General features: G+C 40.7%; 1 protein-coding gene across 1 annotated transcript in view; it reads right to left on the reverse strand.

The window, feature by feature from the left end:
- ATP8B4 (ATPase phospholipid transporting 8B4 (putative)) overlaps positions 1–17,080 on the reverse strand; it is a 254,036-nt gene that overhangs the window by 46,088 nt on the left and 190,868 nt on the right. Inside the window, exons 15-16 of the mRNA XM_045286465.1 lie at positions 16,264–16,452; positions 7,091–7,206 (exon numbers count right to left, since the gene is read on the reverse strand). Coding sequence (XP_045142400.1) covers positions 7,091–7,206; positions 16,264–16,452 — 305 coding nt within the window. The remainder of the gene's footprint in view (positions 1–7,090; positions 7,207–16,263; positions 16,453–17,080) is intronic.

Below are 17,080 nucleotides of genomic sequence, written 5' to 3' on the forward strand. Positions count from 1 at the left end.
AATACTGAAAGTATCACAGATTTCCAGGAAAAAAAATATCTCACTTGGGGGAAGTTCAGCAATAAGGCTCCTTAGAAGTATCACAAGACTTTATTGCATGTACTTTGGACACGTGATCAAGAGAGGCCAGTCCCTGGAAATGAGTATCATGCTTAGTGAGTTGAAGGGTGTGAAAAAGAGGAAGACATTGGGTGAGATGGACTGACAGTAAGTGCAACAATGTGCTCAAACATAACAGCAAGTTGGAGTCTGGCCCTAGACTGCACAGTGTCTCCTTCTGCTATAACAGGAGTTTTGTGAGTCAGACAGACTTAAGGGGACCTGACAGTGCATTAACTATGTGTGAATTACTTGAGCTAATGTGCAAAACCCTTGCCAGGTAGTCAGACTCTCTCTCCCCTATTAAACGCTATATTTTTCATAACTTTAAACTCAAATGAATAAAATACATTGATTTTATGAAACAGGAACAATACTAGAAAATAAGTGACAAAATATGTTTATTCTAGACCACAGATAATGAGGCAAAATAGAAGTGCAGAGAAAGGCAAGAAAGGGAAATATTTTACAGCACACATCAATCAGTTTTGCACATAATTTTAACACACTGGATAATAATAATTGGAATTTTACCCTGGATATTAATGTATTTTCAAAAGAATACTGGATTATTTGAACAAACTTTTATAAAACTTATTTGGAAACATTATATATAAGTATCTCAAATCAATTCAGTTATTTCCCATATTAATATTTTTGTACATTTTATATGTATTTATAGTTATTTACTATTTGAGTCAATGTGTATGTAGAAAAATAACAAATAAATGATTTTTTAAATAATAAAACAAAATGTTGTTTAAAAAAATAAATAGTAATTCCCATCTGTTTTTTAACAAGGGATATCAGAGTTAAAAAAAAATAGAAAGAGAGAAAAGAACAAAGAAAGAAATTACTCGGTGAAGTTTTCCTTGTTTTCTCACCAATGTAGTTTTCCGTTTTTTTGCAAACTTCCTTCTAATAAACTCCCATGATCATCCTGTGTCCTTGGAGAAAAACCTATCATGATTATCCCATTAGAATTTAAAAGAAGCACAGGGAATCCAGGACAGATAAACCCCTCAGGACCAATAATGAGACTAGCGATACCTGGGGGTGGAGGGAAGGTGGGGTAGAAAGGGGGAACTGATCACAATGATCTACATATAACCCCCTCCCTGGGGGACAGACAACAGAAAAGTGGGTGAAGGGAGACATCGGTCAGCTTAAGACATGACAAAATAATAATAATTTAGAAATTATCAAGGGTTCATGAGGGAAGGAGGGTGGGGGAGAGGGAGAAAAATGAGGAGCTGATATCAAGGGCTCAAGTAGAAAGCAAGTGTTTTGAGAATGATGAGGGCAACACACATACAAAATGTACTTGACACAATCGATGTATCTGTGGATTGTGGTAAGAGTTGTACGAGCCCCCAATAAAATGATTTTTTAAAAGAATTAAAAAACAAAAATTGTTACCATAACTCTCTGAGCTCCCCTCTCTGCCTTGAATATATACCTGGCCCAGCAGATCCCCTCAGAAGTCATTTTGATTGGACCTTATTCTCTGGTTGTACCATATGTCCAAGACTCTTCTCTGGTTATGATTCCTTAGCTTTCAGCTATTATCTCACTTAAAAGACAAATGGACGCCTTTGATACCCACCCAGAAGACAGCTTGCTGGCACCAAGAGGTTCACTTAAAATTGAAAATGCCTAACCAGGTGAGATTCCCAACTTTAGTAACTACTGCATCAACGGTAATTCTTCCACCACTTTAGAGACTTCAACCCCAGTTTCTTCATTCACCAAAGTTCATGGTCTTTCCTCTTTGGGCTCCTCTTTGAGTCTTCCTAATCATTCATGAAACACTTGATCCATTAAAAAAAACATTGCTGTATGCGGGGAAGTCGTTGTTAATTTTTTTTTAAAGCTTCAGTGATTTGGGAAGAGTTTTTGTTAGAAATCTGATATAGTTCTGACATTAAAATTATTTTTCCCATGACACGAAAGCCTTCTTCTTCTTCCTCTTCTTCTTCATCATCATCATCACCTTAATGAGACAAAAAGGAGGCCTGGTGGCATAGTTGGTTAGGCACTTGGGGTTAACAACTGCAAGGTCAACAGCCCATCAGCCTTTCTGTGGGAGGCAGATGAGGCTTTCTGTTCCTGTAAAGATTTACAATGCGCTTTACACAATTGATGTGTGTATGGATTGGGATAACAGTTGTATGAGCCCCTAATAAAATGTTAAAAAAAAAAAAAAGATTTACAACCTCAGATACCCACAGGAGCCCTTCTCCTCTGTCTCGGGGATGCTGTGAGTTAGAATGACTTTCTGGCAACGAGTTTGAGCTTGAGTTTGAACGAGACTCAGACAAAACCTTTTCTGCGGCTATTTACTGATTTCCAGATATGCTCAAGCATCTTTTGTTTGGAATGAATGCATGCATGTAACTTATTTCATTCATGGAATAAACCCATGAACTGGAATTCTAGTAGCAATGCTTCTTGATTTACCCTTGTATTTGTTATAAATAAATAAAGATGTTTAAAGGTTACATATCACTTCAAGTGGCTTTTTTATCAGGGAAGCAAAGCCAATCATAAACGTCAAAATATGAGAGATAGATTATTATGTGTTCAAATTCCTGAATATGGCTGGTAAGAAAAGAAACTTTCAAAGCACTTATTGCTACCAGTCATAACGGAGAATTTTCTCCATTTGTGACCAATATACTTTTAATCTCTAGAGTTTCCATTTTTAACTAAAAATTCATTGGAATTTCCATATTTAAATTAGTAAACTGAGCACAGACACCTCCTTCCACTTCTCCCCAAAATTCCATTAAATGAGAAAAATCATTTCAAGAATGAAGCCCTAAAGGCTCTAGAAAATGTTAAAGAGATGAGAAAGCTGCAGTCAAATTGACAGAGATAACAGAACAGGGAAAACTGCAACCCCAAATTCCAGAGAAGCGTTATCTTCCCAAGGGAGCACTGGATAAGGTCCAGCCTTGGAAGTAGCAGATACAAGAACTGGAGTTGCCCCAGAGAAAAAGTCACAAAAGAATTAATTAATTAGCTAAACTTGGTACATCTGGGCCTGACACACCCATCCCAACATCCCTCCCCCTTCTCAAACATGCAGAGCAAAAAGGCAAAGAGATGGAAAAGATGAGAAATGTGAAGTAACGTGATTGATCAATCCGGGCAATCAACTATCCATTTCATAGGGGTTCCAGTAATAGAAAGAAGATACCGACTCAGAGAAAAAAAAACACACACCAACTTCAGAGACAATGGAATTTGTCTTTGTGTTAAAGCAAGACTTGTGTCTTCATAGCCAAAGGACCCACCTAGTATTGAGTAGGATGAATGAAGGCATTCCTAACACTCCATTGATCTCAGTACACTTACAGCACTGAAGGATAAAGAAAAAGGAATCCTTTTAAAATCCCAGCAGATTACTACAGAAGTATGTCATTCAAACTGATATCAGACTTCTCATCAGCAATGCCCATGGCTAAGAAGGCAAACAAGCAAAAACTTCAGAGCTCTACAAGACAGTGATTCATGGCCTGAACTCCATACTCTGTAAGAACAAGGAAATATAAAGCCAAAACAAGAACCGGTTTGGATTTCAAAGACTTGGAAAGCTCACCAGAACCTCCTTGCAAAAGTTAACTCAAGGATGTGCTAGAGTAAAATGAAAACAAACAAACAAACAAAGAAACTAAAAATAAAGAAGAGCCTCCGTTGACTATGAAGTAAGGAAGAACGCCCATGGGATGGGGCAGTTGGGCAACGGAATTATGTTTTCCCTTTTGTGAATTCTATCATGTGATTGTTCTTGAGTAAATAATATTGACACGATCACCCTTCTACAAATGTTATTTTTACTGGACATATACATTAGAATGAAAGCATAAACCAAAGTCTTAAGACTTGGCTTTAACTATAGATGAGAATGTCAACATCATAAGCCTTAACAAAGTAAAACAGACTTTAAAGAAGTGAGAAGTGTAGGGAAGGAACAAATGGAGGAGAGAATCGCCGTGCTAATTCCTTACCCTTCCCAGTGGAGATTCAAAATATGTTTTCTCGATTTGGTAAGTCACAGAAAGCATTTACAAATGAAGGAAAATTATACATGGAATTTGCTTTATAATCAGTAAAAAAGGAAGTTCTAGATAGGGTTAAACTATCTATAACTGACTCGTCGCCAGAGCAGAGGGTAGAACTGCCCCTGTGAGCTTCCGAGACTGTAACTCTTTAGTTTAGAATTATGGCATCTCCCATGGAGCTGCTAGTAATTTTGAACTGCTGAACTGGCAGTCAGCAGACCAGTGAACATCCACTAGATAGAGTTAGATACAACCTAATTGGCAAAATGTTGGAAACTATTGAAGCTCAGTGGTGTGTGTGTCTCACTGTAGATCTGCTTGAAATTTTCTATTACAAAGTTAGAATTAAATAACATTGAATACATCAATGTCTGTCCAATTTTATTACTCCAGGCTCTAACAATAACGTAAAGAAGGAAGAGGAAGAGAAGCTCATCCAAGCTTGTGCGTTATTTTTGTGTACTATTGAGTCTATCACAGCCCATAGCAACCCTGTAGCACAGAGCAGAAGAGCTCCATAAAGTTCCCGAGGAGCCCGGAGGGCAGAGTGGGCTGTGCACTGAGCTGCTGGCCAAGAAAGTCAACCCACCTATCACTTCTTGGAGAAAGATGAGACTGTCTGTTCTCCTAAAGACTGGAAGTCTCATCTATTCCAAGGGGCACTTCTACTCTGTCCTAAAGGTGCTGTGCTGGGAGTCGGAAGAGACTGGGTGGGAGTGAGTTTAATCTTTACAAGAACAGAACGTCAGGTCTTCTCTTCCATGGAGCGGCTGGTGATGCTGACAACAGTCAAACATTTAACCATTGCGACACCAGGGCCCCTTAATTTTCTGTTGGTCTCTCAATAAACCAACAGTTAAACAAAAAGAAAACCCTCTGGACCTTTCTCCTTCAAAGCAAAATAAAACAAAACAAGGTGGAGAGTAAGTACTACATTTCTCACCCATCCACAACAGCTAGAACTACGTGTGGACTATTTTATGGAAATGCTAAAAACCTGTCCTTGTGTACATACATATCCAGAGGCCATTGTACAGACCTCAACGGTTTTTACAGTGATTTCTGCTTCGTTGGACATTGCCATTGATGGCGTCTGTTCTGTCACATTTGGGCTGAGGGCACAGACATCGATTTAGGATCAGATACAAGTGAAACAGACACTCCTTAATTAAGGACATGGAAAGAATACATCGTGTACACTGCAGTGACATGGTTTGGACCAGAGAAACCATAAGCAAGAGTATCTCTTAAGAAGCTGGTGGCACTTTAGATATTGCGATCCTATTTTACAAGGTTTGCCTTCCAGGAACACTACTGGGGCCCTACTGTTTGGAAAATCTAGTTACTGTCTTGTAACAATTCTTTGTCCTTTTAATCCACTCAAATGCTCTTTTGTCTTGAACTGGCAGCCCCAGTGGCTTCCTCTCTGTTCTGCACAATAGTGAATCAACTCTAAGAGCACATGACAAAAGGGGACAGATGATTTAAGTTATTTAATTACTGAATGTAACACAAGTCTACTCCTAAATGTGGAGTTGAGCAAGGTCTTGTTCCTATCATAAAACAACTCAAAATCAATAATAGAATGCAACGGTAAGACCTCCAGATCTATAGGCCAAGCAGAGTAAGGTGAATCAAGCACAAGCCAGGCAAATGACTATTCCCTGAGGATGTTTTTGTTCTTTGGCAGAGAAATGTAAACAGACCAAAGTTAGGTTTTCTATACTTTAAGATATTAGACAAATAGATGAAAACCCAGGGCTTTGGTATTTGAGCAATGGCAAAAATCAGATACTTATGATTCCAATGTTGTTTTCATAAATTTTTTTTTTAAGAGAAGAAAAGAAAGAAAAACATTTTAAAGACCACGCAGGCCTTCTGGAACAGATTAAAAGGAAATCAAGAATGCGCTCTTGAAAAGACAGAAACAATGACTATGTTTGTAACCAATATTACTAAACCATCATTCTTTAAACTTAAAGTCAGGGAGAGAACGTTTTTTATTTCTTTTATTTGTTTGTTTGTGTTTTAGAGCTCCAGAGGGTGTTTTGTATTAAATATAGGGCTGGACAAAGAACGTGAAGGCTCAGTAATGTTTTAAAGGAAAGAAATCATGAGGAAATGAGAAGTTTGACAAGTTGCCCTGAAAGTTCATATTGGGTTAAAAAGAGCCTTAAACAAATATTACAGAGACAAGATGAATCATGGGTTTAAAACAGGTGATGTCCATATTTGATCCATTGACCACGCCCCTACTCCTTTGTAAACACAAAAGAGTGCCAAAGACAGTCCCTGGCTCCTTTCAGAAAGCTGTGGAACCAAGTTAAGCATGTAAGTTACAGGCATCATACATTTGGTAGCTTCACCCTGTTGCCTGGAACACAAGGATCATAATGATTTATATCATGAGCTGAATAAAAGGACCGTTGGAGGAATAAGTTCACAGGAGACCATTTTCCCCCCTTATCTCCTCGACAGAACCCTAAGCTCTGCCCTGGGTGTAATCAGAAGTAATTTAGTTGATGCTCAAAACATCCATGCCCATGGGGAAAGAGCTCCCTCGCTCCTCTCCACAGAACCAGTCCAGGATCTAGAGGAGCAGCACCCGGGTTTGAGCAGATTCCCAGGGATGGTCTCAAAGCATTGCTGAGCCAAAGCCCACCCTCAGAGGCTACTTCTCAGTTGCTGGATGTTAATCCACCTGTGGTGAGACCAATCAGACTCCCGGCAGGGCAGGCAGGGAGGCCACGTGCCAGTTTCCAGGCATGCACTGGCACCGTTTCCTAGGGAACTGCTCTCCAGATGCTTTTCTGTGTCAGGAGTGAGATCCTTTAACTGATTTGAAACAAAACCAAACCAAAAAAGGTCTGCCCTAGAGAATGGCGAAAGGGTCATGATGCTAGCCAGAGCATGGAGGCACTTACACTGAGATGGTCTGACGTCAAAGAGAGAAGGGCTTCGTTGCAGGGATGAAGTTTCTCAAACAAAATAGTATCTGCTCCTTTGGAGTACAGCTTTATCTGCCCGGCAGGGTTTCGAACTGAAAAGGAGACAAAGATTGGGAACGTGTATGGTCATCCATGAAATCTATCAAAGCCAGACTCTCCCACAGCTCCAGGCCAGCATGTTTTAGCCGGGAGCAGACCGTCCAATGCCTCTGGTTGAACGAGTACAACCTACCGGTAAGTCCTTTGGCTTCCATTCTGTTTTATTAGCTTAGCATGATGGCATCAACCGGAATCCTTCGAGACCTTAAACTCAGAAACAAGTGTTTTCCTTCTACTGTTTTCCTTGTCTACTGTTTTTGAAGGGTTGATGCCTTCGAATGAGGCCTTCTGTCTTGGGCAGAATTGAGAGCTTTCTCTGCCTGTCTCTGGGTATGAAATTCAAGACCTGTGGTTTTAATCCGCTATTAAGTGTTATTCCAAATCATCTCCACACAGATTCCCAGCCCTCCGAGGCCCTGCTTGATGTCTCCACCCTTCGCCCTTGCTGACGTATTTCTTGGTTCTCTTTAGGTTTTGTTGAAAAAACCATTCCTTTTTTGTGGTTCTTTCTTTGCTCACAATTCTGTCTACGAGCGAACTTGACACAGGGAGATGTTAAAAAATAGTTTCCATTTTCTTCCCACTGGAAATCCAGATTATTTGAGTGGTTTTAACCTGTCCCCTCGTTTAGGGAATGACAGTCCAGACTGGGTTCCCCTCACCTCCAATCTCCTTCACAGTTTGCTCTCAGACAAATCTTTCTTTCTAACCACAAGCTACTCAAAGAGTCCTTGTGTGATTAAGTTCTCATGTGCTAAAAGTTTGGCAGTTTAAATCCCACAGATGCCTTAGAAGAAAAATCTGGTTAAGTTCCTTTCTCAAGGGCATAGCCAATAGGGTGAGGGAAAGAGGCCACGGGATATTTGTCTTAACTTTGTAAGCTTGAGTTGACATCCTGTCATATCGTAGGATTTAATCACTGTCAAATGAATGAATGGCATAGAAGTGTATTTTTTCCTCAAGAATGTCCCAGATTTTAAGACAACTTCCTCGGTCACAATTTTATGGTCTCTCTCTTAGGCTACATCAAGTGAGTGAGTCAATGCTTTCCATTCATTTATGCCTTTACTCTAAAAATAGAATGCCTCAAAACAGATGAACCTAAATATTTGCTACTACTAATTTAATGAGATACACAATTTAGAGCTGGATTTAAAGGGATATAAATAACCAAGTACAATATGTTACTTTCCTCTCTAACCTTTAACTACCGTAGCCAACCATTGATTTGCATTTCTTCCTGGCTTGAGTAGATCTAATGCACCCTTGTGTTCTCTCCCAAGACCTTCCTTATGCTACAACTCATGCAGGTTTTTCTCCTCTTCTGACTCTAAATGTCCACCTTTGGGAAAAGAGAGAGAGAAACACCATATGCAACTCTGCATCTAATTTCTCAAATGGAGAAAAATAATAATAACCGTAGGAAAGACCTCCTCTCAAGTTTTTTCAGCCACAATATACTACTTCCCCCTATGTTCGCCCTCCCATCACCAGAATGACAAAGGCAGAGTATATGCCGCACACATTTGCAATGTGACTTCTCCACTCCTGCTGCTTCTAGACCAGGCTAGGGTATCCATGCTCAAATATGTTGGTGTCAAGATCTCTCTACACTCTTAAAAATATTAGTGAGCACCCAAAGAGCTTTCAATGGGTTGTATCTATAAATATTTACCATGTAAGAAAATCAAATGGGGAGATCTTATTCTATCAGCAGTATTGTAGTATTAAAATATTACTATAATAATAAACATATTCCATGTTACCATATATACCACTTTTATGAAAAGTATATATTCTGAAACAAGAAAATTGAATAGGACTGATATGTTTTACATGATTACAAATCTCTTTAATGTCTGTCACGAGAGAAGACTATTCTTAAACTTGCTCTGTACTTAGTCGTTAGCGATAACACTTGTCATTTGACCTCTGTACAACTCCAATGTACACTTTATAGAGAATGAAAGTGAAAAGGCATCTTGAAATTATTACATTAAAAAAATAGTTTTGTCATTGTGGAACCCCTGAAAGTCCCTCAGGGGTCCCCAGGGTCCCTGAACCACACACTGAGAACTACTGGTCTAGGGAAATAATGGATTGATTGTGATTTGCGCAAGCCCTCACCATCTCTACATCTGTTTCTGTATGTGGAAAGATGTGCAAACATTCTGACTTCTAGACACTTTCTCCTCTGATTCAAAAAAGATTTTCCATCCTGGATGCCCTCTCATAACACAACATTAGTGTCTCTAAATTCAAGTCTGTACTAGTCCAATTCCATGGGCTCCTGTTAGAGTTTTCATACTAAGCATTTCCTTTAGCAACTCAGAAAGTTTTATGTCTCTGTCCTATCTAAGACTTCTGATAATTTCTGTTAGGGTCCCTTAAAATTAATAAAATGACCATCATTTAGAAGTTATCCTTATAAAAAGTGAATTAAAATAGAACATGACAGTCTAAACCAGAAATAAGAAAATGATTTCCCAATAGCCAAGGTAACATGTGGGTAGAATGTGGACAAACGACTTTTTTTTTAATTATAGAATCTTATCCCATTGATTTTCCCTGAAATGGAGCCCTGGTGGCACAGGAGTTAGGCCCTCACCTCTAACTCAAGGACAAAGGTTGGAGCCTACTAGCCCGTCCACAGGAGACAGCTGTGGCAGTCTGCTTCCATGAAGACCCTGCATGGAGCAGTTCCACTCTGTCCTCTAGGGTTGTCATGAGTTTAGATAAGCTCTGTGGAAATGAACTTGACTTTAAACGTTGCTGTTCTTCAAGAATTTACCCAGGATCTACTTCTTCCATGCCTCCCATTCTCTTTGGGCAACCATCTCTATGGTTTCAAGAAGGTTCTACAGACCAAGGGCTCTCAGCTGTAGATCTCCTGCCCAGGTCTAGCTGCTTCTGACCTGGACATTCAGATGCCAGCTAGATATCTCACCTTGAGCTGTCTAGTTGAATATAAATTACAAAATCACTGCCTTTATGTCAATTCTGGCTTGAGTAGAACGGAGCAGAACTGCCTTGCTGGGTTTCTGAGCCTGTAAATCATTTCCCAAGCAAATTGCTGCATCTTTCTCCCTGGGAGTTGCTGGGGAGTTCAAAGCACCCATCTTTCAGTCAGCAGGCAAGCAATTTCACTTCTGTACCACCAGGACTCCTCCAGCACATCAACGTCAAAATAGACTCATGCTACGTTTTATCATTAATTAGCTACCCCTCTGGTATTCCCAGTCTTACTAACCATAAGTTCCACCTAGTCTTCTAAACAAGATAGCAGGGCATCACTTACAGCCCTCTTCCACATTTACCACATTTACATTTACCATGTACCCAATCAAAGCCAAGCACTTCTCCTTGCCACATTTTCTCTTGCCTAAATGATTACATTGACTTGTTATACTGGTCCCAGTCCTGAGTCCCTTTGAACCCTTCTCTACATTCTAACCAGTGTGGACCGATACGGGTTGTTGCTGTAGTTAAGTGTCAATGAGTCGGTTCTCGCTCATAGCAACCCTCTGGTATCATCCTCACAATTGGTGTTAAGTTTGAGCCCCTGGTTGCAGCCACGATGTCAATCCCTCTCTTAGAGGATCTTTCTCTTGTGTGATATCCCTCTACATTACCGCACATGATGGTTAGCATTCTAAAACAACTTTCTTCTACCCTTATCGTCAAGCTTAGACTCCTTAACACAGTGGTTCTCAACCTTCCTCATGCCATGAGCCTTTCATACAGTTCCTCATTTGGTGCTGACCCCCAACCCTCAAATTACTTTCGTTGCTACTTCATAACTGTCATTTTGCTACTGTTAGGAATTGTCATGTAAATCCCTGATATGCAGGGTGTATTTTCATGGTTACAGATTGAACACAATTAAAGCATTGTGATGAATCACAAAAACAATATGTAATTATATATTATTAAATATTTATTTCTAATGACAAATAAATGAAATTTTGTCTTGAAGCATGGTGTAGCTTGGATAACAGTTGTCACGTCAGGTACTCGGATGCGGGCATATCTGCATGTGGGCAGAACTGCCTAGAGACGGATAGAGGAGCGGTGTCTCAGCTCCTAAGACCATCAGAAAGATGTGTTTTCCAACGGTCGAAGACAACCCCTGTGAAAGGGTCATTCGACCCCCAAAGGGGTCACAACCCACAGGTTGAGAACCGCTGCCTTAACATGTCATATCCAAAGCTCATCAAGATCTGACCAGTCTCTTTTCTATCCCTTATCTACTGTCTCCTCCTGGATCTTGCCACACAGAGTATCTTTTCACTGTGTTCCACATTCTGCCCAAGCTTCAAGTCCCAGTATCATAGTAGGCACTTAAAATATTTACCTAATTGAATTGCGTTAAACTGCACAAAAAAACCTTGCCTTTGTGATATAAAGGAAAAATGGCAAGTCACACAAACATCTGCCCAGAGTACACAACATCTTACAAGGAGGTGCCGTGGCAGCTCTATGAAGGCTAACTGACAAATAATTCTACTTGCCACATTTGATTGTTGTTTCCACACACACAACAAAGCAAAGTAAAGCAAAAATGCTTGTTACATAGCAGTGCAGGTTGTGCTTTGATAATCTTTCAGAAGTTTAGACTTGAGCAACCATTATCAAAAGATATTGTAAGGGTTTTTCACGGAGCTTTTGTAATGTGTTCCTCTTTAATTATTCTCGGCCACTCGGTCTCTATAGACTACCCTTGAATTTTATCCTCTGTATTTTTATTTGCAGAAACAATGCCCCCCCCCCACACACACACACACCTGCAGGGATTAAGGTGTACCTGACCCAAGCCATGGTATTTTTCAGTAGCCTCGTATGCATATGAAAGTTGAACATTGACTAAGGAAGACCAAAGAAAAATCGATGTACTTGAACTATGATGTTGGCAAAGAACATTGACAGTGCATGGGCTGCCAAAAGAGCAAAGAAGTCTGTCTTGGAAGAAGAGCATCCAGAATGTTCCTCAGAGGCAAGTATGTCTCAGTACTTTGGACATATTATCAGGAGAGACCAGTCCCTAGATGAGGACATCATGCTCACTCGGTCAAGGAGAGGGGCAGCAAAAAAAAAGGGAGACCCTCAACAAGAGGGATTGACACAGTGGCAGTGACAATGAGCTCTGACATACGAACAATGATAAAGATGGTGCAGAAGCAGGCTGTGCACCGTGCTGTTGGACATAGGGTCTCTCTGAGTTGGAACAGACGTCAGGGTGCCTAACAACAACCGTAACAACTTACAAGTGTAGTTATCAGGAGTCTTGGTGGGCTTGGTTAGGCTTCTAACTATAAGAGCTACAGTTCAAGATTATTCGTTACAGCCCGAGGGGAACAAAATGGAGCTGTCCATTCCTATAAACACTGATAGCCTTGGAAACCCACTCTGCCCAATGGGATTGCTAAGAGCTAGAATTGACTCAATGGCCATGAGTTGGGTTTTCTGGTATACATTCACCGATATGGTATAATCTATTCCTCAGAGAAAAATCTTTATAGAAACCTGATTTAACTTAGATACCTCTGACTTAAAGCAGGGCATTGGAAGCATGGTGTGAATGTAGGAGTACGTTATACCATCAACAAAGAAAATGGCAGAGTTCTAGCTCAAATGGAGTCCTGGGGTAGCACAAACAGTTAATACACTCAACTGCTAAACTAAAGTTAGAGGTACAAGTCTATCCAAAACACTCCAGAATTTAAGCTAGGTGATCTACTTCTGGCAAAGCAGGCATTGGAAACCCAGTGAAGTACCATTCTACTTTGTCCCACCTAGGGCACCAGAGGTCAGAGTCAACACAAGGCTAATGGACCTTTTCTAGCACAAATACAAATTAAATTGCGGATGGGTCTTTATTTTAACTGCTGGAGACGGATCTTTGGCCCTAGAGTGAAAGTAATACTAGTATTGAAATGATACACTGTTGAGTCAATGAGTGAAACCTACCCTTAAACAAATCTCCCCACACCAAAAGAAAGAAAGATATAGAAGCTAACTTCTACATTTTCACATCTCAGTGAGGTCTTCACAGACCAAGCCATGTGGCCTCACGAGGCTGGGGTCATTTCTCATCTCGTAACCACACAACAGAGACTATTCTACCCTAGCAGAATCTCTCCTCCAAATTCCTCCTATTAAAAACCAACTGGAACCAAAACAGAGCGCACGAGTGAGTCTCCAAGCATTCTGTGGTGAATGTTACCTTTCTTCATATGGGATTCATTAAGACAAACATCTGATATTTGCGGTTGGGCGGCAATTTCTCCACAGCCTATAATGGTGACCAAGTCTGGGGAGAAGCCAAAGTCTCCCTGTGCAACAGTCTTAGATTTTTGACAAAGTGCTCTGAGCAAAGGGAAGCCAGTCCTAGGCCAAGACAGCTTCAATAAGACTCCCCTGAGGCGGTACATGCAAGACAGTTCCTGCTAATACAACATGAAGCCAACATTGAGAGCAAGTGCGCTCTACAGAAGCATTAATAACGATTTGCAGCCTGTGGAAGGAGCCCTAGCAGCAGAGTGGATTATGAATGGAGCTGCTAAACTGAAGGCCAGAGAGACTAGGCTTCCTACTCTGGTCCAGGAGGAAAGCCTTGGAAACCCATGGGGTCTCTAAGAATTGGAATGGATGCCGTGGCAGTATTTTGAGATGACGTGTAGTTAAAAAGAAAAGGAACCCCCTGATGTGTTTGTTTTTTTTTCTGCTGAGAACAATCTCGCCAGGATAGTTTCTAATAATTGGAACCTGAAAACTCTACCATTATGCACACATTAGCCACTGGGGGAAGGGATTCAGTACAACAATCAGGCTTGATAGGTTGGTGGCAGGGGGGAGAGGGAGGGAATCTGAGCAATACTCAGAGCTCCTCTCCCTCAACCATCCATATCTCCAATCAAAACCCAGCGGTGCAGTAGTGAAACGCTCGACTGCTAACCTAAAGGTTGGTTGTTTGACCCCACCAGTGGCCTTGTGGAATAAAAGGCCTGGTGATCTGTTCCCACAAAGATGATGAGTTAGTCTATTGTGCCAACCTGGCCGATAAACACATGTGGGATTAATTGAAGGGCAGAGGGATAAATGGCTTGGTGAGCCTCGCCTTTCGAGTTCTCGGGTCTCTTGCTTTGTAATGGTCGCACGAGGTGCAGCTGCCTTAGCAGTTCCTTGCTTCAGCTTGCAAGCCTCACTTCCTGCAAGACATCCTCGAGGAGAAGCCACATGGACCTACCCCGATGCTCATGTGGAGACCTCTGCCAGCACTGAGATGCTTACACATTCACTGATTCTACTTTCCTCCTGCAGTTGGCATCCCTGCATGTGTTTTGTGAGATGGAGGAGGACTTTGTGGACTGCTGTTGGACATATGGATTAATGGGTTAATGTTGGACTTACGGGCTGGGCAGCACTGGGTGGGGATGTTTTCTTGATGTACACTTAACCTATATATAAAACTCTCTCTTACACATGAGTTTCTGTGGATTTGTTTCTCTAAAGTATCCAGACTACAGTTGACATCTTGGAAACGCTGTCGGGGAGGTTCTCCTCTGTCCCACAGGGTCACTCTGAGTCAATGTCAACTTGAAGACAGCAGGGGGGTATAAGTAGCAAAGTACTAGGTTTAATTTTTATTTAAGAACCATTTGTAGAAGACTTATGGTGCACAAGGTAAATTCTATGTGTGGCCATGGACAGTTTAAGAATACAATGAAGTGTAAGGTGAAAAGCAATGGGCTGGTGAGGGAGAAATCCAGGGTGTGTGTCAGCAGGACAGGAGCAGTGTCCTGAGGAAGAGACTAGAGAATGAGTCCAAGTAGGGTTTTGGGGAATAAAAGCAATTTCTCTCCAAGACAGGAGGAAGAATGAGTGAAAACATAGTTTGGGAATGAAGACCTAGTCTAGGGGAGTTGACAGAGGGCAAGCTGGTGGTGGGCATTCCTGAAGGCCTCAGAGAGCAGACTCGTTAATATTCCCCCAAATAAAGGAAATCATAGCATGGGTGAGGGTTTGGGGAAAAGGCAAAAATTTAAGACCCAGAGTGGGGAATGGGAAAATGAGCTAAATTGGAAGAAAAGGACATGACACGCCACTGAGGGCTCAAGTGAGTGAGGAAAAGATCATTTGCTGTGGCACTGAGTAAAAGATCAGGTAATCATCTCTAGTAATAAGGATGAGCAGAGATGAGAAGGCAGGTAGTGAATATTAACAACAACTAGCACATGTCACAGGAGCCCTTGTGACTAAACATTGGGCTAGTGATTCAAGTCCCTCAGCCAGTGATTCAAGGTTAAGGTTAGTGATTCAAGTCCCTCAGCCACTTTGTGGGAGAAATATAAGGCTCTGTGCTCCCATAAAGATTACAGTCTCGAGAAGGTTTCAGTCTTGGAAAGCCTAGGGAGCAGTATTATGCTACCTGATAGGGTCACTATGAGTTGATATCATCATGATGGCAGTGGGACTGTTTGGGTTTTCTTGTTTGTTTGATTGATTGATTCTTTAGCACGAGTGAAGCAAATCATAAACTTATCCTAAGCCAGTGAAATTATAGTGATTAAGTAAATGGACTCCACAGTCAAACTCCTTCATTCTGAACTTCACCTATTCCATTCCAAGCTCTGTGACCTTGGGCAAGTTGCTCAACCTTTCTGTGTCCCTGTTTAATTATCTGCAAAATGGATATAAAATAATAGTGTCTAACTGACAGAGTTTCAACAACAAAATCAGTTAATCCATGTCAAACACTTGGAGCAGTGCTCAACAAATACTAACCACTGGTAATGTTAGTTATACTTATTACTATAGTATTAAGTAATACTATAGCATTAAGTAAAACTTAACACTATAGTAATTATGTAGTATTTAGGCTAAATTGAGGATTACAGGAGTTCAAAATGTTATAAAAATACCACAACTCACAGCACAGGGACAAGAGCAAAATAATCATTGAAAGACATCAATATCATCATAGTACAGTATGATAATTATCATCATAATACAATCAATGGATCAAAAATAATCTCAGCTATCAAGCATACCTATAACAGACATTCTTTTTCTGATATTGTTGAAATCCAAAAAAGCAAGCAATTGGTAAGTAACAATTGTTCCCAGTTCTTCAACTGTTATAGTCTCCGGAGTTCGAGATTTAAAAATGAATCCAAAATTTCTTGCAGCGGTCACTAGAGCCCCTTCATCGGGTGATTGAACTTGGTAAACCAGCTGGCCTAAAAGAAAAAGAAACCAGCACATAATTGTAAGTGGTTACTAGCAAAGTCCTAGAGTGCCATGCCCAACTTGTTCTCCAATGCCCACCTCAAGGGTCAACTCTAGAAATCTTTTCTATCCTCAGTCCTCTCCTGCTCACCAGCCAGGTGGATCCAGTGCCCCTCTTCTGGAATTCCAGGGGATTGCAAGCACATGGCCATCGTACCCTTGTCATCCTGTATGAAGGAATCCATCCGAGTCTGCCTCTCCACTCTGGTGAAAGTATCTAAGATCTGACTATACCTTATATTTTCAGTGATGGGAGAACCACCAAGAAGAGTCACAGCCCAAACATTTTAATGTACATTAATTCACATAATCATAGTAAGTCATTGAGGCAGAATTTATTAAAAATGTTTTTTTCCCCTGTATATCAGGGGAAGCTATAATGGAGAGTGTTACATGATTTTTGCAAGATCACAGAGTCAAAGGGTGAAGTAGCACATACTCTGAATTCTAATCTTCTGATGCCCATTTTTAATAATAAGGCATACAAGAAAAGTCCTGACTTAGAAGGAACCAAATCAGGGTGTTATAACTTGTTCCCAAACACTGTGTGTGTGTGTGTGTGTGTGTGTGTGTGTGTGT

Source organism: Echinops telfairi, unplaced genomic scaffold, assembly GCF_000313985.2.
Source record: "Echinops telfairi isolate 266 unplaced genomic scaffold, ASM31398v2 ScPeMD7_8;HRSCAF=38, whole genome shotgun sequence".
In the NCBI taxonomy this organism is placed as follows: Eukaryota; Metazoa; Chordata; class Mammalia; order Afrosoricida; family Tenrecidae; genus Echinops; species Echinops telfairi.